Source organism: Fusarium subglutinans (genome assembly GCF_013396075.1).
Source record: "Fusarium subglutinans strain NRRL 66333 chromosome Unknown NRRL66333_c0000213, whole genome shotgun sequence".
In the NCBI taxonomy this organism is placed as follows: Eukaryota; Fungi; Ascomycota; class Sordariomycetes; order Hypocreales; family Nectriaceae; genus Fusarium; species Fusarium subglutinans.
Genome location: NW_023502276.1, coordinates 49,948 through 74,883, shown reverse-complemented (window position 1 = coordinate 74,883; position 24,936 = coordinate 49,948). Strand labels below are relative to the sequence as shown.

At 49.9% G+C, this 24,936-nt stretch overlaps 9 protein-coding genes across 9 annotated transcripts; 4 read left to right on the top strand and 5 right to left on the bottom strand.

The window, feature by feature from the left end:
* Window positions 1-3,771: 3,771 nt before the first annotated feature.
* Window positions 3,772-7,275, top strand: FSUBG_11340 (PPR repeat; the record flags this gene model as incomplete). The annotated part of the gene is made up of 1 exon (XM_036676013.1): window positions 3,772-7,275. The coding sequence occupies one exon, from the start codon at window positions 3,772-3,774 to the stop codon at window positions 7,273-7,275; it is 3,504 nt and encodes a 1,167-aa protein (XP_036533199.1).
* A 918-nt stretch (window positions 7,276-8,193) lies between these two features.
* On the top strand, window positions 8,194-9,732 carry FSUBG_11339 (phosphomevalonate kinase; the record flags this gene model as incomplete). Its single annotated transcript, XM_036676011.1, has 2 exons — window positions 8,194-8,462; window positions 8,667-9,732. The coding sequence occupies 2 exons, from the start codon at window positions 8,194-8,196 to the stop codon at window positions 9,730-9,732; spliced, it is 1,335 nt and encodes a 444-aa protein (XP_036533198.1).
* A 491-nt stretch (window positions 9,733-10,223) lies between these two features.
* On the bottom strand, window positions 10,224-10,663 carry FSUBG_11338 (uncharacterized protein; the record flags this gene model as incomplete). The annotated part of the gene is made up of 3 exons (XM_036676010.1): window positions 10,224-10,401; window positions 10,458-10,516; window positions 10,571-10,663. The coding sequence occupies 3 exons, from the start codon at window positions 10,661-10,663 to the stop codon at window positions 10,224-10,226; spliced, it is 330 nt and encodes a 109-aa protein (XP_036533197.1).
* A 2,010-nt stretch (window positions 10,664-12,673) lies between these two features.
* Window positions 12,674-14,264, bottom strand: FSUBG_11337 (NAD-dependent aldehyde dehydrogenase; the record flags this gene model as incomplete). Its single annotated transcript, XM_036676009.1, has 4 exons — window positions 12,674-12,787; window positions 12,857-13,026; window positions 13,083-13,797; window positions 13,860-14,264. The coding sequence occupies 4 exons, from the start codon at window positions 14,262-14,264 to the stop codon at window positions 12,674-12,676; spliced, it is 1,404 nt and encodes a 467-aa protein (XP_036533196.1).
* Window positions 14,265-15,049: 785 nt separating this feature from the next.
* On the top strand, window positions 15,050-16,018 carry FSUBG_11336 (pre-rRNA-processing ESF2; the record flags this gene model as incomplete). Its single annotated transcript, XM_036676008.1, has 1 exon — window positions 15,050-16,018. The coding sequence occupies one exon, from the start codon at window positions 15,050-15,052 to the stop codon at window positions 16,016-16,018; it is 969 nt and encodes a 322-aa protein (XP_036533195.1).
* Window positions 16,019-16,381: 363 nt separating this feature from the next.
* Window positions 16,382-18,010, top strand: FSUBG_11335 (nuclear export sequence-containing protein; the record flags this gene model as incomplete). Its single annotated transcript, XM_036676007.1, has 2 exons — window positions 16,382-16,449; window positions 16,525-18,010. The coding sequence occupies 2 exons, from the start codon at window positions 16,382-16,384 to the stop codon at window positions 18,008-18,010; spliced, it is 1,554 nt and encodes a 517-aa protein (XP_036533194.1).
* Window positions 18,011-18,087: 77 nt separating this feature from the next.
* On the bottom strand, window positions 18,088-19,284 carry FSUBG_11334 (uncharacterized protein; the record flags this gene model as incomplete). Its single annotated transcript, XM_036676006.1, has 1 exon — window positions 18,088-19,284. The coding sequence occupies one exon, from the start codon at window positions 19,282-19,284 to the stop codon at window positions 18,088-18,090; it is 1,197 nt and encodes a 398-aa protein (XP_036533193.1).
* A 2,556-nt stretch (window positions 19,285-21,840) lies between these two features.
* FSUBG_11333 (aspartate aminotransferase) lies at window positions 21,841-23,548 on the bottom strand (the record flags this gene model as incomplete). The annotated part of the gene is made up of 3 exons (XM_036676005.1): window positions 21,841-22,911; window positions 23,286-23,345; window positions 23,435-23,548. 3 exons carry the CDS (start codon window positions 23,546-23,548, stop codon window positions 21,841-21,843), a joined length of 1,245 nt encoding a protein of 414 aa, XP_036533192.1.
* Window positions 23,549-23,627: 79 nt separating this feature from the next.
* On the bottom strand, window positions 23,628-24,325 carry FSUBG_11332 (uncharacterized protein; the record flags this gene model as incomplete). Its single annotated transcript, XM_036676004.1, has 2 exons — window positions 23,628-23,894; window positions 24,299-24,325. The coding sequence occupies 2 exons, from the start codon at window positions 24,323-24,325 to the stop codon at window positions 23,628-23,630; spliced, it is 294 nt and encodes a 97-aa protein (XP_036533191.1).
* Window positions 24,326-24,936: the final 611 nt, after the last annotated feature.

Here is a 24,936-nt window from a genome sequence, read left to right as displayed (position 1 = left end):
CTCTGCCCTGGTAAGCCTGGCTGGCTTCATGGTTACAGTTTGACAGGGTGAGCCAAAAAATAAAAATAAAGAAGCTCCTTCGTAAATCCGAAGCAAAGTTGTCATGACGGGAACTGAAAACTTTCTCATGACCACTGACAGCGGGAGTCTAAACATTCCAGGGCACTCCGGGCGATGCACATCGAAAAGTCCCGGGTCTACGTTGTCAAATGACCGACAGCCTCTTGAGTCATCTCAAATTCCCCGAGATTCCTCAAGAGGCAGAGATCGATACGAGATGACGCAGAGAGTTTAATGAGGTGCGACGAGGCATATCCTCGATCCCACAGAATCGCGAATTCGGTCCGCGTCAGCAAAGGGAGGCCTTGCGAATGCCAATACTGTAACGATCCTACTCCTACATGTGATACACATCGCAATCTTATTAATCTATGGAAGCATAAACCCTTTGGTAAATCAGTGCTACGTCAGGTATGCGCAAGCCGTGAGGCATCGAGGGTTGTAGTTACACGTCAACTACATACGAATGCCACAGACCTGACTTGTCTATGTATGTCATTGAGGATAAGTACCTCTAGTTCGGAGTAAAACATGCCCCCTTCCATAAGCCGCTCGTAACTTTGCTCCGTCGTGCCGGAGGTGATCAACATTTTGCATCCCGCCCCGGAGACTGTCACAGATTGATAAGCGATAGTCTATTGATAGCCGGGCAAACCATCAGATAGCACTCCAATCTCCAAATCTCCAAATCGCTAACTCGAGGACGGATATTCATGGACTTAGAAGCGAAAATGCCGGGCATGTGCTTACACCCGATCGGACTCGGCTATTAACCCGTCATCTTAGGCCCTGAAGGATGACAAGCGAAAAGCCAGGGGATTTGCAGCCATAACCCATAGTGATCCGTGGCATCCGTTGTAAACGGGTATTTTTCGTTGATAGTGATCCTGTGACGGACCAAAATTGCAGCCCTGTGGCAGGACTGTTCTGCCACTTCTCCATAGTCCTGACCTTAGATGGCTGGGAATAAGTCTGGGACGGAATTCTGTATCATAGGTCAGTGTGATTATTCACGAAAATTCATCATTATTTCAAGAGTCCTTTTATGTTAGCCCTTATGACTAGATGCTTCTATAACAGGTAGTTTCTTGTGATAATATTCCCCAAGTGAAGCAAAACCAGAGCTTTGATCTTTCTTTCACATTCCTCATGAGGCTTGGACTGATAAGACGCTCGCTGACGTTGCCACACTGCGGATACAATGACTGTCATCATGAACAAAATGCTAGTTGTTCTGTTCTGAACTTCTGACAGAGAGGCTGTGGCTAGGGCAAACGGAACCCTGGCGGAGTTGCACTACTTGCCCCGGCGCCAGAGAATCCGGTGAGACTTTGGGGCGTGAGTAGGTACAATATAGTACTTTTGATACCTTTCTTGAAAGGTGCTGTGCGTTTCACTCTGCTGCAACACTGTAGCAGCTGACGGCTGGTATTTGCACACAGCCTGGTTGAGCTTACAAGCTTTCGCCACACCTTGTGTAGACTCCACCAAACTCTCGATTTCGTGATGTTTCTTCGCGGTGTAATGGCTCTAATTCATGAACCAAGTTTTCAACAATATCTATGACCGAGGATATTGCCAAAACTTTACGTTTCATAATATCAGTAATTCCACTATCATGAATGGTTCTTTGCTGAGATCCACCTTCACAATGCCCTGTCCGTCACGTCAAACACAAAGAGAAGTTAAGCTGAATAAAACTGAAATATCCTTGTTAGAAGGCCCTTGGAGGGCTAGCACTTATACAAGTGTCCTCTGGAGAGACATCTGGCAGTGACCCGACAGGCTGGACGTGGAGTTCCGGCTTCTCCCACCAAGTCTCAACGCTAACGGGAAAAGACAGACCTTGACCAATAGAAGCACATTAGATCAATGCCTAAGACAGGGAGGGCTGGATAAAAAGCACCGGTTTGTTCTCGCCCTGGCCACCATTAGAGATCGAAAAGTTGGTGGCTGATTAGTCAATGACTCTCGAGACCCTTGGCCCTGGCCGTGGACGAAGTCGATGATGGATGCATGTTCTGAGAATTCTGGTCTAGAAAACGGTTCCGCTCCTCGCTAAAATCGTCACTTACGTACGGGGCAGACTAAGGGTCGCGTGAGAAGAAGGGTCCGTCAATGCGGATGCACTTTTTAAATAAAAGAGTGGAAACTAGGAAAATGGCTGCGTACGAAAATATGTATGTTGTAGTTCAGATATGGATGATATGATTTGTGTTTTCTGATGATCCTCCACAGAAAAAGCAATTGATGAGGTCGACGAAATAAAAGATACCACTATAAAAAGCAAGGAAGAAAAAACTTCATTACCGGACGAGAGGGAGTTTCCAAAATTCGATGAAAGCTGATTGGTCGAGCCGAGCCAATATGAAGCTCTTCCAACGGATTCTTCGAACGCCAGGACCAAGTGGTCTTGGTGCTCGCAGTGCTGAATATTCTGCTCATAGATGGCTAGGATGGATACATTATGCGAGCGGTGGGAATTCAAGCATCTATGGTTTCTAGGATCAATGATCGGTGTGAATGCGCGTGTAATAGACTAAGCAGTATGAATCGATGCCACATGCATTAGATCCCCCCGCAAACAAAATGGTTGCATTCTTCTGTATCTCTGTCACTCATTTATTCACCTCGAGCTCAACTCGTCACATGGAAGCTTTGCCTCCGGAGGTTCTAGGGAGCTTCAGTGACTAAGAGAAAAAGAGACGGGGCAGGATGGAGATAACTTTGTTTACAGGCCCCAAGGCCCAAGCCTTGACTCATTCCAGAATCTGCTTCTCTCCGATGGAGTCCAGGCACCCACAAGCTGGAAGAGCACACTTAACCCCTGTCGACACCCACAGAAGAGCCACTGTGGAGTCTGAATAGGCCGCATCCAACAACGACCCGAACTCCGCGCCCCGACAAGGCCGCTATGGCCGCGCAACCATCATCGATAGGTACTTGCAGCTACAGAAGCGTCCAAGTACCTTGTAGCGATAACAGACCGTGGAGGAAGCTCCTTCAGTGGATAGATGACCGTAACAAGCTCCGTCGTGAGGGCTCCAGCGAGTGTTTCCCCACACTGACTCTTGTAAGCTGCCTCTTGACGCATACATTTTTCTACGTAACTGGGCACTTTGGCAGTAAGAGTGTCGCCAAGGTATCCACTCCACTGCACCTCAGGCAAAGAGAAAAAAAGGCAGCCACTCCCCCGACCCTAAGGTCCGGGTCCATGTCGAATATTCATTCACCCTCGTCTTCCATCCTAACACCCGAGGACAAGACGACCAACCCCAGACGACTTAATTTTTTTTCCCTCGTCTCTTTTTTTCGATCTGATCTCTTCTCGTTTCTTCGCATCTTCCCTCCCCCTTCATAATTATTCTATCAATCTGGTCTGCGCGTTTGTTTGACGGCGTCCTTGCTGTCAAATGAACCTGCAATTGATATTTCCTCTTTTTTTCTAATGTAAGTGCCACCTCGAACTCCATTGTCGCGTTTTGTTGGTCCACCACACACCACTGCCGTTCCTCCACGCCTCCCCAGATCGCATGGCCCGACACATATCTCATAATCGTTCCACTGCACACCAGGTTTGGCATTGCTCAGGCACAATGCCAATGGCAGTTGGATATACTTGAGACGCATCGTGATCAATCCCCTGATTGTTCTTGTTACTGACACAGAGGCTCTTTAGTCTCCTCTCTTCCCCCCTTGGGTGGTTTCTAAATGCCCACATACTCCAGCCTTTACTCGAATTTCGTCCGTCAAGGATCAACATTCGCAAAGTCTATTACAACACACGGTTACGCTCAATCCGTTGTTGCTGCCGCTCACCCTCACGTCCTCAACTCTCAGAACCGACCTAGCTTTGTACGACGAAAGACCAACCGACTTGGTCGCTTCTCTAACCTTCAGCTTCACTCTGCTTTCCACACTGAGCGCACAGCTTCTTCGGGCCTCCCATCCGTTGAGCTCCGCCCTGCCCAGAACCATGGAGGTTTAGACGCGTACTTCGAGGCCCTACAGCACCAGCAGGCCACCGGTGAAATTGATTCCGAATGGACCCAATTCGACTTTCAGAAGAGCATTGAATGGAAGCCAACTCCCGCTTCCATTCTCACCAAGGACCAGGGACTCTCCAAGGATGTTCTCGAGGAGGCGTTGATTGAGGATGCTGAGGTCAAATCGAACCTGTCGATTGAGGATCAGGCAGCTCTTGCGCATATCGATGCTGCGCTCGAGAGGGAGATAGAGGTACGGAGCTTACAGGAAGCAGCTGAGAATGCTGCTTCTGAAGGACGCCCCGTCTCTAGTCTTGGCTTCAAGTCACGATCTCCAGTGATTTCCAGGTCCCAAACTCCAGCAAGTGTTGCTCGCAGCTTCACTCCTCCTGTGGACCCTCAGTCCCTGTCTTATGCCGATCATCTTCACAAGCTCGCTGAGAATGGCCGATATGTTGAAATTCCCGCAGTCTTTGAGGCAATGCTGGCGACTGGCGTGCAGCCCATCGCCGGTGCCTACAATGCTCTCCTCCTGTCGGCTATCCATATCCCTATGAAGAAGATTGAGATTGTATCCAAGTCTCTCGACGTTTATGCCGACATGCTTAGGAGGAAGGTCTCACCAGATGCCGAGACCTTTAACATTCTCGTTGGCCTGCTGGCATCCCGATGCCTCGAGGTTGCTGAATTGAAGGCTGGCTTGGAGGCCAAGCGAGTTCGGTTTGGTGGCATGGACCAGGTTGGCCAATTCATGCTTGCGTCTCATGAACTCGAGCATGCCATTCTTTGCGAGGACGACCGCCTCGATCTTGCAATCCAGCTGTTTGACACCTCAGTTAACACTGATGCCGCCAACTTCACCACCGAGACTTACCATCAGCTTATTACGGCCTGTGCCAAAGCTGGACGTGTCGATGATATGCTACGTCTTTATGAGCACATGGAGGGAAGCCAAATCGTCCCTTACGCTGCTCTGTTTCCCACCATGATCACTGCTTTCGCCTCGTCCGGAGATCTGGTCAGTGCTGTCGAATGCTACAACGAATACCGCAACCTGGCCATTGCCCACGATGATGGAGAGACCACTCTCAACGACCGACTCGATGCTGAGGTTTATGCCGCTGTCATCAATGCCTACGTGGTCACTGACAAGATTGAAGGCGCCATGAAGTTCTTTCAGAAGATTGTCGACCAATATGGTGTCCGCGCTGCTGATATTAAGGATGCTCTGATCACCACCGGTTTCGTCAAGGGTTTAATTACCCGAGGCATCTACCAGGAGGCTTTAGAATGGGCTCGATCCGTCGCGGATGAAGCTCGTGTCAAGGCCATGAGTGAGATTGCAACTATTGCTGCCGATAAGGGTGATACAGACACCGCTGTCGCAGCCTACAGTGCCATGCCTCCTTACGCGGACGATCTGATCACTCCCGCGACCGCTCTCCTCGCTATGAATGTCCGTCAGACCGATGTTGTTGGTGCCTCCAAGTACTGGCAAGTCTTATGTAACCCCGGTGTGCAGGTGGATCTTACTTTCATCGAGCCTACAGCTATGTATGCCGTGGCCATGATTGGCTCTGGCCAAGTTGCCGAGGGACTGGCTCAGTCCGAGATGATGTTCCAGCGTATTCGCGCTTCTGTTTCTCAGACTCAACCTCATCTTGTTGAAGAGGTCGATGAGGGAGTTGAATTCGTCACTCGATTTATGGAGACCCGTGGCATCCCCGATCCCCGCGAGATTGCTTCTCAAGTTGCCAGCTTCCAGCCCATGTCCGCTTCTCCTTATCTGTCGACTCCTGTAGTTTCCACCTTCGAGGATACCTACGACCCTTACGCCCACAACACTGACTTTAAGGGATCCTCCCTTATTGCGGACGATCTTGAGGGCCACCATGGTCGCAAGGGACCTCGTCTTAGTGAGGCACTAAACCGATTCCGCAACATTCGACGTGCTGGCCGACATCCTCGTTACATTACCTACGCCAAGCTTATTTCTGCTGCTACTCGTGATGGCAAGTTCGATCTTTGCCATGACATTCTTAGCATGGCTCGCACTGATATGCCCATCATGCCCCAGTATGCTGTTGTTCGCTATGGATGGTCTAGCATTCTTGATGCTATGGTCGGCGCTTGTCTGACTGTGGGTAACCGAGGACGAGCTGAGCAGTTTCACCAGGAGCTGTTGGAAATCGGCGCTAGTCCTTCTGCCAATACTTTCGGTCTCTACATCACTACGCTCAAGGATTCGACTAAGACTTTTGACGAGGCTTCTGAGGCTGTCCGTATCTTCCACCGGGCAAAGGCTGAAGGCGTCGAACCCAGTTCATTCTTGTATAACGCTCTCATTGGAAAGCTTGGAAAGGCTCGCCGCATTGACGACTGCCTTTTCTACTTTGCTGAGATGAGAGCTCTCGGAATCAAACCTACATCGGTCACTTATGGTACCATTGTCAATGCACTCTGCCGAGTCAGTGATGAGAAGTTTGCCGAAACATTGTTTGATGAGATGGAGGCGATGCCCAACTACAAGGCTCGTCCTGCTCCTTACAACAGTATGATGCAATTCTTCCTGACCACAAAGCGAGATAAGACCAAGGTCTTGGCTTACTACGAGCGCATGAAGGCCAAGGGCATTGCCCCTACCGCCCATACCTATAAGCTTCTGGTCGATACCCACGCTACTCTTGATCCTGTTGACATGGATGCTGCTGAGGAGGTCCTTGGTATGATTCGTGCCTCTGGTCAACGCGTTGAGCCTGTTCACTATGCTTCTCTCATTCACGCCAGGGGATGTGTTCTCCACGACATGGAAGGTGCCATGAAGATGTTTGATTCTGTTGTCAAGGAGTCTCTTGTCCCCATCAGTGCCAGCTTGTATCAAGCTCTATTTGAGGCCATGGTTGCCAACCACCAGGTTGCTGCTTCTGAGCCTGTGCTTGCTCACATGCGAAGCAAGGGCGTGGAACTAACTCCTTATATCGCCAACACTTTGATTCACGGCTGGGCTGCTGAGAAGAAGATTGAGAAAGCTCAAGGTATCTACGATGCGGTTGGCCGAGAGAAGCGCGAACCTAGCACATATGAAGCTATGACCCGAGCTTACCTGGCTGTTGAGCAGCGAGAGGAGGCCAAGGGTGTTGTCGGTGAGATGCTCACCCGCGGTTACCCCAGTGCTGTCGTCAACAAGGTCCTGGAGCTTCTTGGCGGAGGACATGATGTTTCGGAATAGACGGCTGTTACGGTGTGGGATTCGTGATGAGAGTGTGGTAATGTTATTTTAATGTTGGCGTAATTTGTTTGATACCCTATTGTACTGGTTAGAAGGTGGGATTGGGTTGGGTTGGCTGGGTCGGGCTGGTTGTCTTTTTACAGGGAAGGCATTTTGATGAAATGTCATACTCGAGAGGTTTTGGATCTTCTTGGGCCCTGGAAAGGGACGGCGTTTGGGAATCAAAATGGGACTTACGTGGAGCGTTTGCCTCTGAATGATTGAGTTTAGGGGCCGAACGTTCCCTGGATAGATCATCACCACTCCAAGAAAGGGAAATCATTATATTACATTACATTACATTTCAGCAGCATAGAGGGACCAAAGGAGCCAGGGAACAGGGCCAGCTGGGAGGAGAGATGAAGGCCAAGAAGAGAATTGGTTAAGGAAAAGCAGAGCATGTGGTCCTGCTGCTTGTACCACCAATACAATACAAGAAACGAAGAAATGGCAACTTTGCCATCCAAAAAAGGTGTCCTTGTAGTGATGCAATTTGAGCCCATAAGGTTTCTATGGTTATGTCCAAAGTTGTCATATCCTGAATGGGAAACGTAGCAAGCAGCATGACGTGTAATTGGCATCATCACGATACTGTTGGCGTCAGTTTTGGTTGAAACTCTGGTGAATTCTGCTGTTATTGGTACAGTGTTAGAGTGACGTATGCACTGTACAGTCTAGAAATGAGGCCCCGCTGGAGTTTAATGATTCTTCTCATCTGTTGTGTTGGGTTGCGTTGCTCATGCATTCAAAGTAAGGAGCTTACTCGCGACTGAGAGAGTGACTGTTTTCATTGTCTATTGTTCGACCAAACCACCGGAGTATCTATCGTTTCTCATTTTCTGCCAATTTAAGGCTTCTTAGATAAATATCACAGATACAATGTCCCTACACCACCCCACCATCGCTGTCTCAGCTCCCGGCAAGGTCTTCCTCGCTGGCGGATACCTCGTACTGGATCAGGAGTACACGGCTTTTGTATTCGGCCTCGACGCTCGTATCAACATTATTGCTGGAGACATTCACACGACTGCTGGTGTTCAGCTCACTGAGATTGTGGTTGACAGCCCGCAATTCCTCGAGGCACAGTGGCGGTATGGTTACCACCTGGCTGGTGAGGGAGGTGGTATCAAAGTTACCCAGTTGCAGGTGTAAGTAACTTTTTCTTCATATAAATGAGTGAATAATGCGAGGCTATGTCCCCGTCGATGAGACTGGATGAGTTGCCAGTCCTCAAAGAGAGGGGAGTTCATAATGGGTTGGATGACAATCATCACATAAGCAAGGCTAACCACGAAATTCTCGCGGGAATCTCTATCATATACGCAATTTACTTCATCTTACTCACTCATCAGTAGCGGAGCACAAATCAACCCCAATCCCTTCGTGGAGACAACTCTCAGCTATGCACTCACCTACATCGACCGACTGGCCAAGCACCGTCCCAGTCACAGCATGGCATCTGCTCGCCTCATCATTCTCGCAGACAATGATTACTACTCGCACTCTGAATCCGAGAGCACACGCCAAGGGCGCTTTGCCAAGTTCCCTGTGACCTTGGGAGACGCTAACAAGACAGGTCTTGGCTCATCTGCTGCTCTCGTCACTTCACTGACTGCTGCCCTACTGGCTCACTACCTACCACAAGACCTCTTCAATATTCAGTCTGACCAGGGCAAGAGGACGCTTCACAACCTGGCTCAGGCTGCCCATTGTGCTGCGCAAGGTAAGGTCGGTTCGGGATTCGACGTTGCAACCGCTGTCTACGGATCCTGCAGATACAGGCGCTTCTCTCCCGAGACACTGTCTTCAATTCCCGAGCCCGGTGCGGCCGGATTCGCAGACGCGTTGGTCAAGCTCGTTGACGGCGAGTCTGCTTGGGATGTAGAGGTTCTCAAGGATGCAGTCATCATGCCCAAGGGTGTTGTTCTGCGTATGTGCGATGTGGACTGTGGAAGCAAGACGGTTGGTATGGTCAAGAAGGTCCTCAAGTGGAGGTCATCAAACCCAGAAGAGTCAAAAAAGCTTTGGGATGAGCTCCAGAAGCGCAATGAGCAGTTGATTGCTACTCTGAATGCTGGCGACGTCGAGAATCTGCCGGGGAAGATCACAGCTGTTCGAGAAATGATTAGACAAATGGGTAGCGCCAGCGACGTCCCCATCGAGCCCGAGAGCCAGACAGAGCTCCTCGACGCCGTCAGCACCGTCGAGGGGGTCTACGGTGGTGTCGTCCCTGGTGCGGGCGGCTACGATGCACTGGCTCTCCTGATGAAGGATGATGAGGAGACGAAGCAGCGAGTTGAGGAGTTCTTGGACAAGTGGGCTAAGGAGAAGGGTACAAAGGTCAAGCTACTAGGCGTCAAGGGGGAGATGGAGGGAGTTCGCTCCGAGAGTCTGGACGTTTACGCCGGTTGGATCTAAAAGATTAGCAGCAATCTAGAATATAGTAGCGAGAAGCGAGGATGGACGCATGCGTGCATGCATGTCTTAGACCTCCAAATGAAACAACATGTCACTCGCCCAGTCAACGACATTGTTCCGTTCACATTCCTAATGGACACTGGGTACCGCTTAGCACAGAACCCTTAATTTAGGGGTATCAGCGGGAGAATTTGAGAGCAGTAATGTCGGTGAAAGAATTAATCAGATTAGATTACGCCGGGTATGATGATATTCTGTAATGTTGCCGTTGCCGTTGCCGTTCCCGTTCCCGTGGTTCCGTAGATGCCCAATTCCCCATGATCCGCCCAATTCCGTTACCATTCCAATCCAATCCATGTGTATCGTACAGCTGTTCCTTTCCATAGACTCAAGCCAGTGCAGTGCAGTGTTGTGTTTCCTTTCTTGAGACGCCCCTGATAAAACATCTAATAGCAGTAAAAACAATAGTAATGATAAGTGTCCATGCTCGATCAGTGGAGACTGTCGGTGGACGAGAGAGAAGTGGATGTCGGGACAGTCTTGATGGGTGGTCGGACTGGATGGGAGAAGAGGCTCGAGGTTGAGCAGGGCGAGCGAGGGGCGGTAGGACTGGGAGGGTCTGCGATGCCGATTCGACTGGCGGCGGCTTGTTCTCGAAGCATAGAGAGTCTTTGTATTGTTAGTTAGTTATCAATCTTGTAGTGGTTGAAGAAGTATTAGCTTACTGCTCCTCTGAGACTCCTGGGAGGTTGACTGGGTTCTTTTCGAAACCAAAAGGTGCAGACTAGAAGATAGACAGTTAGTCAAGAACAAGATAAATTTGACGGTGTAAACATACAATCTCCATGTGACGCTTCTCCTTACGGCGTCGTTGGCGAACCATTGTTTGAACACGCTCGCACAGGGTCTGGAAGTCATCCGAGATATGCATCTTTGAAGATCGAAGCCGATTCAAGGGAAGATTAAAGCACCGAGGATCACGTCTCTCGGAAGGATAAACAGCAGCGGATCCCATCAAGTCGACTTTGAGGGTTGAAGGGCTTCTTATGTAGGAAGAGCCTCAAAAAAGGTGGTTGGTTGGAAGTTGTAGCCGTAGTTGTAGTTGTGAGTGAGTGAGTATGTGGAGGGTTGTTCTAGAGTTGGGGAAGAAGCAAGCTAGGAACGAGGCAAGCTGAGATGAGATTTAAAAGAAGGGTTGGAAGACAAGAGGCTGACTGAAAAAGGTACGAGATTGGAATTCTTGTATGAGAGAGAGGAAAAGGCGGGAAATTAAAAAAGAAGCCTCGTTTTGTTCTTTAAATTCACGGTCTAGAGGAGGACAAAGAAGTGGATGTCAGATGGGGAAAGGCATGTGGCTCGTTTTGGGAGAGTAAAAGTGGTGGTGGTGTAGAAGAGCGAGTGAGTGAGTGGTTGGTGGAGTTAAAGTCTGGTATGTTTTTGATACAAAGAGGATCATGCGAGTCTCAGGTACGAAGAGAGAGTTGAGGTATGTAGGTAGATAAGATGGGGGAGGTTGAGAGTAGGTAGGTAGAGAATGTGTATAAGTGAAAGACAGTCTGGAGGTTGGTCTATAAAATAAGCCTCGCAGGACAGGACAGTTGATGAAGCAAAGGAATGTGATGGTTAGAGAGATGTAACGGCACAAGAAATTAACACGGAAGAGGAGGATATGTACATAGGTATATATGTATGTATTGATTAAATATACGAGACCGAACAAAGGGAAACAAAAAAGGAAAATTACCTACTAGGTAGTTACTAAGTTAGGTAGGTATCCAAGAGATGACTGACTGCAGATGCAGACAACACATGCAACACAACGCACACTTGCATGTACGCACGCACGCACGCACGCACGCAAGCTCAGTGAAAACAGGCAAATCAGCAGTGACAGACTGCCCTGAACCGTCTAAGCGCCAGGGGTCAACGCTGCGCTGACGTTTCCTTCTGGAATGTATCCAAGTCACTGGAATTCCAACGTCTCGGGTCCTGTGCAATCCCGCCGCCAACAACTTTCACTTTCACGCTCACCTACCTACCTAGACTACAGTGCCCCCGGGCCTAATTTTGGGGCGAGGGGAGGAGGGTGGGTTCGTTCTCCATCGGATTGAATGTCTCAGCTGAACGACGCTTCATGGTGCGACGGGAGAGCAGACCAGAGCAAAAAGGGCCGCAAGGAGAACCCAACTGAGGTCTTGGGAGACTATATCGAGACTAAAAGTGACATTATAGTATAGTAGAGACGAAAAACAGTGCACGGTTGCAGTTATCATGTCCTTTGTGTGGGATTTATTGCCTCTGATGAAATTACGTCCATGTACAAGGGGGTCGAATATCATATACTCAATGCCTCTCGCGTGGCGCCCAAGCCTAATCTCGTGTAACAGCAACAAAGGGAGGCGGGAAAAAGTCGCCAACTCAATCCAGGGCGAGGAAATAAACGGTTATTGAATAGCTTCAACAGTGATCTCCTCCGTTACTTAGGTAGTTAGTCACTTCACCTTCACCGTCAGTGACTAAAGTAATTAATCGTGTAAGGCCACGTAGTGTCAGTTGTCGCAGATTGTTCTACTCACCGTAGAGATTACCGAATGCAGCAATCCCCCATCAACACAACATTCCCCAGGACGACCAAAACTTGCCTCTTCTTGTCTTGGTCGCCCGTTATCGAAAACGTCTCGTCTCACCCGCTTCTGCCCTGCCCTGCCCTGCCTTGCCTTGCCTTGCCCGCCTCGCCAGGGGAAACACTTTCTAGAGACAGACAGTCGCTAAGAGAAATGATGTGCACTCAAACACCGTCCTCCGGTCTTAATCATGGCAGTATCAGATTGTTTGCAGCGAGGGTCTGATTCATGTCAACACAGACCGTCGTCTCATTATTCAGAGTCAGCCCAGTCACCCTGACATGATTCGATCAACAATGGCGACCTCTCTATCTAGTTTAGTTTGGGTAGTCCTTCAGGTGGTAGCTCTTGAGCTTCACAAACTGATCAAATCCAAACTTGCTAAGTGTCTGTCCCTTGCCCGAGTTCTTCCAGCCAGTCCATGCCAGATCCTATTGTCGGTCGATCAGTCAGTAATCACGTAATGCAGAGACCCTTTGTGCTTGGATCAGAAAACGTACCGGTGCCGGATAATCGCATCTGTTGACAAATACAGTGCCGGCTTCCACATCCTCGGCAAGCTCGTATCCTTTGTCTGTGTCCTTGGTCCAGATGCTGGCTGTCAGACCAAACTCGCTGTCGTTCATGTACTTGACGGCCTCGCTGTCATCCTTGACCTTCATAACAGGAACTGTATCTTTCGTCAGCGAAATGTTTTCACCTGTCGTCGTTGTCGGGAATCTTTACTAATTGGGGCAAACGACTCCTCAGTCATGACCCGCATGCTGTGGTTGACGCCAGTCAGAAGGGTGGGTTTCACAAAGTTACCCTTGGTAGGAGGGTTGCTGAAAGTCTCGTTTTCGGGAGTGGCATCCTTGGCACCGCTGTCGACGGCATCCTTAACATGTTCCTCGGCAGTCTGCTTTGATCGCTTCGAAACGACAGGTCCCAATTGAGTCTCCTTGTTAAAGGGGTCACCGAGCTTGTAGCTCTTGAGCACATTTTGCACGGCCTCAACAAACTGATCGTGAATCTTCTCATCAACATATACCCGCTCGATAGAGCAGCAGCTCTGGCCAGAGTTGAAGATGGCACCGTCAACAATCTCTGCAGCAGCCCAATCAACATCGACATCTGATCGAACATATGCTGGGTCCTTGCCACCCAACTCCAGACCGACATTTACAATGCGGTCAGACGCAGCTTGTTGCACAGCGAGACCACCAGCGACAGAGCCGGTGAAACAAACTAGAGCGATCCTGGGATCGCGCACAATGGTCTCCATAAGAGTGGGAGAGCCGCAGTGGAAGTACTGGCAAACGCCATCAGGCAAGCCCGCCTCCTTTAGGAGATCGGTAACCCGTTCCACGATGGTAGGTGTCTGGGGTGAGGGCTTGAGGATTACACTGCAGCCTGCAAGAAGAGCGGGAATGAGAGAATTGACCAGAATGAGGTAAGGGTACTGTGCAGAGTCAGCAAAAGATGCTTCTGGTCCAGAAAAAACGAGGCGATGCCAGCACTTACGTTCCACGCAAAGATGATGAGTACAGGTCCGACAGGGACCTTTCGGATGAAACGCTTGAAGCCCTTCTCGGGTTCGCCGTCGGTGTCCTTGAGGGCCTCGTCACTAATCTTGAGGAGGTATTCACCTCTCTTGACAGCTGTGGCGACCTCGCCTGGTGTGTAAGAGATGGGGCGGCCCATCTGAACAGTCAACTCTTCACCGAGCTCATCCTTCTTGGCCAAGAGGCCATCGAGGAACTTGCGAACAATAGCTTGACGCTCCTTCAACGTTGTCTTGCGATAGCTCTGGAAAGCCTCAGTGGCGACCTTGGGGAGAGACTGAAGGTCAGCTTGAGAGGCGCCATTCCTGGTAAGGATGGGCTCGTTTGTGTTGGGGGAGATTGTGGTGATGACTTCGAGAGACATTGTGGGGTATAATTAGGTATGTGTGAGGAAGAGAGTGAGATTGTAGTGACAGATCGTGGACGAGATTATATCTTTGTAGCTGGCCACTTTTTGAAGTGCAAGTGGAGTATATGAGATGGACATCCATGAGTCTACTAAGGTATCGTCCATGACGGACGGCGGTTGGCGGCTCGCGGCTCGCGGTGCTTCAGTTGCCCCACGTAACCCGAACTCGGCGGCTTCAACCCCGCTATAATTTGATAAGACAAGATAATCTAATTGGGAATATCTAGTGATCCCATGATAGTATCAACAGGAATGGAGCTAAGGCTACCCTGATTCTCAAGGACAGTCATGATCATGGCGATACGGAGCCCCATCATAAGACTTTGACCCATGGATGCTGAAGGCAGGTTAAAATGGTATGCCAAGTACCTACATTGACGTAAACGTTTTCAGATGATTTGACTACCACATGGAGGTAACTGCTGTACTTGACACTCGGGGTTCAAATAAAACATTATGCTTCCAGAAATACCATGCCTTTACATCAAATGGTACTATTCCTTAACCTGTTGTAAACCTCTTCTCGAACAATTCTTCCCCCCATGGAAGCCTCTTATCAGTGACGTCGTTGACTACCCCTCCAAGTCACATGACCGTCTCCAACTCAAACTCAGACCCCTGCACTCTAGCGCAGCGACATCTTATCTTATCAGCAAGGGACTACTTTTTTTTTTTGACATTGGATTCTCCAGCCTCACATTGGACACAGCTCAAGCTCAGTGCTGCCAATCGCATTCATCATGGCACCCGAAACCAAAAACGACTTTCTCGATACCGCCGACAGCGATGAGGAGAACGATGTTGGCTACAATTCCGAGGATGATGATTTGAAAAAGGGTGGCCGAGGCGCCAAGCGACGGAAACTTGACTCGGACGACGAAGATGATCTGGGTAGCGATATCGAGCGCGAGGTCAGCGACGACGAGGACGAGCCAGCTGAAAAGGATGTAGAGAAAATAGAAAAAGGACAGGATGGAGAGGACAAACCGGAAAAGCCAAAGCGCAAGTTAAAAGACACAACTTCGACAGAGCTGCCCGATGTCACAAGAACATTGACAAAGAAGAACCTCGTTGCTTCCGAAGCCGCCATCAAAAAGTCAGGCGTCGTCTACCTCTCCCGTATACCACCCTTCATGAAGCCCGCCAAGCTGCGCTCTCTCCTCGAACCATACGGAACCATCAATCGCATCTTCCTCGCCCCTGAAGACCCAGCCTCACATGCTCGTCGCGTTCGCGCTGGCGGCAACAAGAAACGATCTTATACCGAAGGATGGGTCGAGTTCACAAAAAAGAAGGACGCCAAGGCTGTATGCGATCTTCTCAACGCGCGCACCATTGGCGGCAAGAAGGGCAGCTACTATCACGACGATTTATGGAATCTCCTATACCTCAAGGGTTTCAAATGGCACAACCTCACAGAGCAAATCGCTGCTGAGAACGCTGAGCGCGCTAGCCGCATGAGAGCTGAGATCAGCAAGTCGACAAAGGAGAACAAGGAGTTTGTCAGGAACGTGGAGAAGGCAAAGATGCTGGACGGCATGGAAGCCAAGGCGAAGGCCAAGAAGAGGAAGGCAGATGGCGAGCGAGAGGGAGAAGAGTCGGTGCGACAAGTCAAGAGATCGTTCAAGCAAGTTCCTCTGGCGAAGAAGAGGACGGAAGTAGAAGACCAACCAGCCGAGGTGACGAGAGTACTGAGCAAGATTTTCTGATCTGTATAGCCATTATTTTGTTGCATTTTTTGTCTATAATACCTGATTTGACCAAAACCACGACTTTTGAAGACATAGAATCCATTTAAGGCACGATAGCCATCCAATGATTGGCATGAGCAAATGTCATGGAGCCAAGTGGACCCTGAACTTTATGACTCTGAGGAAAGAATGCCACTGGACTTGCATTTTCTCAATTTTTGCCCCGCGCCTGCAAAAAAATATCCTTTCTGCCCACCGATAAGCGCTTATCAAGCGGCGGCGAACCAAATTCTCCCACTCTAGGATTTCTAAGAGTCACTGAACATCATTCATTTCCACCTAAACAACACCATCAAATTACACACGACATCGTTGCCCAACATGTCGATGGATCTGGATGACCAGCCTATCTCTATAGCCCCTGCCTCTCAGCAGCAGGGCGCTGCTACGTGAGTCTTGATCTTCCTTTACCACCCCGCACTCGTTCTGTTTCTTGGGCGCAATACTAACTTGGGCGTCCTCAGTATTCTCTGCTGCAACTGCGGTGCCCCGATCGATGGAACCGCCTCCAGCGGCGCTCTCTGCTACGACTGTATCAAGCTTACCGTCGACATTTCCCAAGGCGTCCAGCGAGAAGCGACGCTCAACTTCTGCCGAGATTGCGACCGATGGCTCATGCCCCCCAACAGCTGGATCGTTGCCGCACCCGAATCCCGCGAATTGTTAGCCATGTGCCTCAAGAAACTTCGAGGTTTGAACAAAGTCCGTATCGTGGACGCGAGCTTTATCTGGACCGAGCCTCACTCGCGACGAGTAAAGGTCAAGATCACAATCCAGGATTCCGTCCAAGATGGTATGCTGCTTCAACAGAGTTTCGAGGTTGTGTATGTGGTGGCGTACCAGCAGTGCCCTGAGTGTGCCAAGTCATACACTGCCAACGTTTGGCGGGCTGCTGTTCAAGTTCGTCAAAAGGTCCTTCACAAGCGAACTTTCCTCTTCCTCGAGCAGCTTATTATGAAGCACGGCGCACACAAAGATACACTCAACATTCGGGAGGCCAAGGATGGTATCGACTTCTTCTTCGCCCAGAAGAACCAGGCTGAGAAGTTCATCGACTTCCTCAACTCTGTTGTGCCTGTCAAGGTGAAGGCGTCGCAGGAGCTCATCTCTCACGATACCCACACCTCTAAGTCGTCGTACAAGTTCACATATTCGGCCGAGCTGGTGCCTATATGTAAAGACGACTTGGTCGCTCTGCCTATCAAGATGGCCAAGCAGAGCGGCAACATCTCCCCCCTCCTCCTCTGTCACAAGATCGGTACCTCTGTGTACCTGTTGGACCCTCAGACTCTTCAGACTTGCGATATCAGCGCACCCATTTACTGGAGAGCCCCTTTCCTATCTCTCACTGATACACATGAACTCGTTGAGTTCATTGTCATGGACATCGACCGCACAGCAACCCAGAAGGGCAAGTGGACACTTGCCGAAGCCACAGTCGCTCGTGCCTCAGATCTTGGTTCAAATGACCGAACATACTTCACAAGGACTCACATGGGTCGACTCCTCCAGCCCGGTGATTCTGCTATGGGTTACCTGCTGGCTGGAACCGTCTTTAACAACACCGAATACGAGAAAATCGAGAGCTCCAACACATACTCATCGAGAATCCCTGACGTGGTGCTAGTCAAGAAGCACTATCCCCGCCGCAGAAAGAACCGCAAGAGAAACTGGCAGCTCAAGCGTATGGACAAGGACGAGGGCGAGCTTCTTCCCAAGAAGGCAGACCAAGAACGTTTGGATCAAGAGTACGAGCAGTTCTTGCGAGATGTTGAGGAAGACGAGGAACTCCGTGCTACGCTCGCCCTGTACAAGGCTAAGAAGAGAGCCGAGGAGGAGATGAGTGTGGCTGAGACTGAAGAGGATGATGAGGCACCTCACGTTGATCTGAATGAGTTGCTGGATGACTTTGATGAGCTCACAATGGAGGATCGGCCAATGCAAGAATAGGACTTACATGAATGAAAAGAATTGATTTGATTTCCATGTACTAGGGCGCTGTCGAGATTTCGTGATACTGAATGTGCTCAGAGGAATGAAGGGATATCGTCGAGTGATGGCTTAGAGCGTGTTTTCACTTCCGTTTTGCGGAACTGGTCCCTTGACTTTTGGCGTTGAATCCTTCGTTTGTTGATCCCAAAAGGATCGTCGTCATCGATGTCTTCTTGAGCATCGCGGCTTTTGGTTATCTTACGCGCTTCGCTTCCTCCAGGTGCTGTCGTTGGTCGCTCAACGCTAGAGCCCGGCCTCGAAGTTGTGTTTATAGCTGACTTCAGTGTGCGAGGAGTACTAAACGCTGACCGAGGAGCTGGCCGTGGCATTGCTGGACTAGACATATGTGTCGTGCGTGCTGTCTTTGTAATTGCAGTGCGCGAAGGCGTAGTCAGATCTAGGTCGTCTCCTTCATCATCGGTCTCATCGTCATCGCCCAAAGGGATCTGCCTCTTCTTTACTGAGGATGAATTTATTCCTTGCTTTGACCGTAGCGGGCTAATCTTCTGCGAATTGAAACCCGCTGAAGCTCTCGTTGCTGCGGTATCAGCTAGACTTGTTGATATCCACTTGTGCTCCTTTCTGGGACTCTCCATGAGACCTTGCAGACTTGACCCTACGTAAGGGGAGTCCTTCTTCTGGTTTGCGTCAGTACCCAAGAGCTTGCGTTGTTTAGCGTTGCGGCGCACGTCCTCCTGACGATGTCTTGTAAGAAGGGTTGGCGCGCCGACTACAGGCCTCTCAATCTCGCGGATTGTGTCTGCGTTTTGGTGTTTAGCCAAATTCTTCAAACGGTTGTATTCAGAAGTATGAATGTGAAGTGTGAACTGGTGAGCCATATTGACAAATTCGTCTTCCACTATACGATATCTGTCATCGTGGTCGAGGCCTGGTCTCATGAATCTGAGTCTGATTAGCGTGTGGTAAGAGTGTGAGTCTGGGAGTGAGATGGACCTTTCTTTGGGCGGTTCCGGCGGAGGCGAGGTCGAAGGACTGCGTGTGGCATCTGCATGATATTGTCGGTTTCTTTGTAGTTTTGATGAAAGTGTTGAGTCTGGAATACCTTCTGCCTCTATCACGCACTCGCGACGCGGTTTCTTACGGGAAGCTGAGGGCGTGCCTGGAACGGGCGCTCGTGATGGTGTGGGTAGTGGACTCTCCGACTTGACTGAAGTTTTCCTTTCAGGGCCCGAAGGAGTCGAAGATGTCTTCCATGGTAGTTTTCTCCCCATGGCTGAGGGTCATTACCTATTAGTGAGGTTGAGAATGTAGCTGGACAGGTACCTAGGTAGGTAGGTAGTGAGTGGTGGGGGTTGCCACTTTAGGCAGCGCAGCGTTGAGCTAAACGAGAGCCACCTCGCACTTATACCTCGAAACTCAAATACGACTCAACATCTCTCATAATAGATACCAGCAGCAGTAGTAGTCAGGTTAAGTAAGCTCGTATACTGTTTCTCCCTCTTCTTATCTATATGTAAAATGGAAGAGATGCAAGATCGCCATTGTCTGTGAAAGACTGTATATGATCTAAGGTCGCCAGAAATCAATGCTGTCTGCCTCAGCACTTTAGCAACCAATCTGAGAAAGTCTCAACCTGTGACTTATTGCCGACTATCTGAGTTATCCATAAAGAGAACAAACAAAGGTATTCCGTTATCTGGCCTACTATGTTGGGAAGATGTGGTATAACAGAGACTTGCAAGCCGATCAGTCGCAGTCGGTCTCTTTAGAATGAAAGGACTTACCATAGTAATATAATTTTGGAGTCTCTTCAGTATGGATAAAGCTCTAATCATCTTGGATCTATTTTGAGCCGCACGGTCCTTATCATAGACTAAGACAAACTATTTGGCACAGTGTGGATGTGCTGTTAGCTGCAGTTATCGATCTTGATCATGATCATGACCGCCTACGGAAGCCCATATCATTCCAAGTCTAAGACCAGGTCAGAAAAGGCCACCTGTCCCAAGGCAGTTCCTCGAGTCTTGTATAATCTGAAGCCATTCATCTTTTCTGTTTAATACCTTGAAGGACAGATTTCTATACGGCGGCACCAAGTGCATGCTATGTAGTGGCAGCTCCATCTACCTAAGGTAAACACTACCCAACGCGGCTAAATGACCATCTTCGATGATTCCTCTGCTAGCTCCCTGGAAGTTGACTACCTAGAAATCGGATTCCCAATTCTGCATGTCTAACCGAACTCTAGACTGGCTAAGGTACCTAGGAATAAGGCCTAGATAACGAAACAGTCATGTGCCCTACGCCATTCCTCACACCGGACTATTTCCATCTTGACCATACATAAGGTAAGTAAGGTAGGTACCCATAAGGTACGCAAGGTTGTACATCCTCAATTGCGAGATGCAACTCAAGTTTCTGTTACCCCATGATATGGATCCTATTCCCTTTCCCTTAACTAGGTACTCCAGGAGTCCAGGACCCCCGGTATCGGACAAATCCCGTCGATAGTCTCGAGATTCCCCAAGTTCCTCAATGTACCTTTTTTGCCCTGACCCGCTGCAGTGGATACGCAATTGTGTAATAGCCCAAAGCACGATTTACAGTTTTTGGCTCTATGATACAATTTCTTCAGTGAATTTCATGATACTCGGGGTTTGTCGGGGCTCTGTATGGATGCTATGTTGTAAGTTGCCTGTCTCATGACATAAGGGAAACTGAACAAACAGCAATTGTTGCAGACGGTCAGCTTTTCTCCAAGACATCTCACCGTTTCCTCGGTCAATGCTTCGCTTCGAGGCTCCGTCTCCACCGTCAAAAACTTCCCTTCCGCCGGTATCCCCCGTATCTTTTCTTTCATGACTGACCTTGGACTCGACTAAGGCATCAAGGAATTGGCTACCCCCCCCCCCCCCCTGGTCCCCTGACAAGCGAGCGGCTCCCATGCGGGGAAAGGATAAGAATTGCATCGCGACATGCGGGGGTGGACTTTCCACGAAGAAAAACCAGACAGTTTCTTTTTCTTCCCCAGACGGGAGATAGTGGCAGGGGAGAAAGGGAGTGCGCGGCAATACCCTTCCCTTCCCATACCCTCCCTTCACGGTCAATCGGCGTCTCGATACCGCGCGCCGCCACTGAAGCCCGGACGACACACAGAGAAAGACAGCAGCCTTCTACCCCGAGACCGCGAGGTTTCCCCGAGTTCTATCTTATGGAGGTCGCCCAGCCTCTTCTTGTCGAGCGAGTTGTTCTGCAGGATCCTCGTGCTTGCGTCCGTTTATGGTTACTGCAACAGCAAGAATAGTAATTTTACTCAAGTAGGTACCTAATCAAGCAGGAAGTTTCGGTCTTTCCAAGGTGAGAGGCGGGCCAATCACAGACTCGTATTGAATATCGCATATCGCCCTTCTTTAAGCGGCATCAAGGTGTTCATGCTATCTGCGGGTCAAGGACTGGCGTACGCCAAGATAGCACCCTCGATCCATGATAATTTGATAACCAAAGAAAGTACGCTATCTTGAGCTCTGTCCTACTGCATCGTCATCACACGACATCACTTATAGAAAGATAGATAGATAAAACCAAGTAGGTATTTGAGTATGCAAATGCATTGGCTTGCAGTCAAGGTATATTAAAGGCTGTCAACAGCATCCATTAACAAGGATAGTCCAATGCTTTTTGCAGAGTCCCCTTCATGGTAGGTGCGATAATAATGATAAAGCTGTAATCCCAACGCCGAGTTTCTTCCAGGGTCTTGTATTCGACCACGTCCCATGAGTTTCGTACACCATCTCAAACACTCAACTTCTACCTCAATCTACACAGATCTAAGCAGACTCTCTTACTACCTTGTCAACAGCCTTGGCAAAGTAGTCGACATTGTTGTCATTGAGGCCAGCCATGCTGATACGGCCGTTCTTGGTCATGTAGATATGGAATTCTTCTCGGAGCTTCATTACTTGAGACTCGCTAAGACCAGTGAAACTGAACATGCCGATCTGATCCGTGATGTGGTTCCAGGTACCAGGGGTCTGGAGCTCCTCAAGCTTGGCTCGTAGAGTATCGCGCATGCTGATGATGCGGCCTGACATTGTGCGCAGGTTCTCTTCCCACTCAGCGAAGAGGTCGCGGTCGTTGAGAACAGTGCTGACGATGCGAGCACCGTACAGGGGAGGGTTGGAAATCTCGGAGCGCTGGAGGATAGCTAATTGGGAGCCGATACGGGTGATAGTGTTTGAGGCATCACCGGAGGGGGCGGTAACTGCGTGGAAGCAGCCGGCACGCTCGCCGTAGAGACCAAAGTTCTTGGCGAAACTCTGGGCAACTACAAGCTCGAAGCCCTGTTCAACAAAGTATCGGATAGCCCAGGCATCGCGAACGAGATCACCAGAGGCAAAGCCTTGGTAAGCGGTATCAAAGAAGGGGAAGTGGTTTCGCTCCTTCATGAGAGCAGCAATCTCAGTCCATTGCTCCTGGGTAGGGTCAACGCCAGTGGGGTTGTGTGCGCAAGCATGAAGAACGAAGACAGATCCCTCAGGAGCAGACTTGAGGGTCTGCTTGAAGCCATCGAAATCAAGACCCTTGGTCTCCTTGTGGAAATAAGGGTAGGTATCAATTGAATGGCCGACGTTCTTGAAGATCTGGTGGTGGTTCGCCCAGGTGGGATTTGAAAGGTAGACAGTGTGGTTGCCCTTGTAGAACCTGGCTAGGAAGAGAGCACCCAAGTGCACGGCACCGGTGCCAGAGATTGTCTGCAATGTTGTCGAGCGCTTCTCTGAGATGGCGGCGGAGTCAGCGCCAAAGACCAGCTCGGCGGCCTTGGATGTGAAGCTGGCAATACCCGCGATCGGGGCATACTCGTGGTTGAGCTCAGGGTCGTTTCGGAGAATCTCATCAGCCTGTGACGCACGTGGGGTTAGCTCAAATTCCAAGACTCAAGGTTCGCGCGCAAGTCGTGGCGGCGGGGCTATTGGGGCATGTTGTGACGCATATTTGCATGAGAAGGATCCAGGCAGCGCATTGTGAAGAGCTGCTGACCCCATGACCCGTAAATCGCAATCATGGGAGGGTTATGAGGCAGACTGGAGCTTGGACGGATCCGCTTCGGAAACGTCGTCCGGGTAGGGGAACGCCTGAAGGGCAATGCGTTCGTGGAGCGCAATGCAAGTGAATGCGATCTGGGGTTTTGAGGCTTCAAAGGTTATGCAGTTGAGGAAAGATGGCCGGCAATGCCGTGAAGGGGAGTGTAGCGAGTTGTACAAGAGCATCATACCTTCTTAACAACTGGCAACACCCAGGGCTTTGCGTTCTCGTCTCTGTAAGCACCGATACCCTAAACGACGAGAAGGCATAGGTTAGCAAGAGCAATCATACTTTGGAGAGCCTTCAGAAGAAAGGTTATGCTGGAGAGCATCTACTTACAAGATCGATCTTGTTGGTGCTGTCGTCGGCCTTGTAAGCTCGTGCAAGACCAAAGAGAGGGTCTTCAGGAGCCTGGGGCACGACTTCGGCAGGGAAATTTGTAGTAGAAACCATTTTGGGCGAGATGTGACGAACGATGGAGTTGAGACGAGAGATGGAGGAAGATGAAGAAGAGGTCGGTGCCGTTTTATTATCAGTCGAGCTTGAGCTTGAGGTGCTGCTGCCAGACTGAATCTGACGGGGTGTACTCAGTGACGGTGTCATAGTGGGCTGCGGCCCTGAGGATTTTCGATTTAGGGGGGTTAAGGAAGTAAGGAAGAGGGTGCCTTTGGGGTCCTGCGGCGCCGTGTCCGGTGGTCTGGGTGGAACCAGGGGGGTGTGTCTCTTGAAAGTTGAGGTCGGTGGACTTGCGGGTGAATGCGAAAGAGCCTGAGCCCAGGTGAACTGAGGTGAGAGGCCCCTGTAGGAGTGTGCGTGTGCGTCTTTGGGGAAAACAAAAAAGGTACCTAACAGCAACTTTTGTCAGTAAGTTGTGGAATGCCAGTTATTAATAAAAGACTGTTTTGGGCAATGAATTGACGAGGAAATGTTTCAATTCGGCTCCGAAACGTCTCTCAACACTCTTCCCGTGTAAGAGACTCGGGACTCGACACTATCATTGCTGCGAGGTACTTGTCCCTTACAGAGCCCAACGATTCTTATCTCAAGAACTCAGTGGTCTCTATCCGGGCAGAAGCACTGAATATCCACACGGCCCCATGGCTATGACTGTTGCGTAAACCAGATTCTGGCCTGATGCAATTGGTCATGTCCCCCCCAGACACTTCGCTGCAGGCGGGCAAATAGGGCACCGTTATTCCGGACCACTGGAGCTCTCGGGGGAAGGGGCATGCCGCCCGATGCCAAACAGAGGTAGAAGGTGGGCTGAGCTCACCGGACAACTTTCGCGGTGGGCTCTTTTGCTGCTTGTTGATGCTATCGTTGCATGGGTAGGTAGAAGGGAAGGTTAGGCTCAGTACCATACAGGTACAGAATAGAACCGCAAACCGCTTGTGCCTGTACTTGTGCTTGTGCTTGTATTTCTCTTCAGGGGGTGCGTCTGTGGTTTGATTGAGACTCGAGCTCAACTCGCGACCCCAACAGGGACAGGCCTAACGGACCAAGGGCAAACATAGGAAACTTCCTCTTGCGTTTGTGAAGAAATTGACAACTCACCTTTGAAGCTGGTGTACCTTTGTAGTTACTGGAGTTCCCTCGCCCTTCTCTCAGACGATCCCAACGAGTAGCTGGCCTGTTTGAAGCTGTTTCGTGTATAAATAGGCTTGGTATTTGATGCCTTAGCAGACGATGATAACAGTCGAAGAATAGTGTTTTGCGACGGTCGGACTCGAAAGGTTGTGCAGTCCAAATAGAGACGCAGTATGAATATGCGATTGGATTGAATAGGTATGCGACAGTACAGCTGTTGAACTTGCGCAAAGATCGTGAAACAGTTGACAATG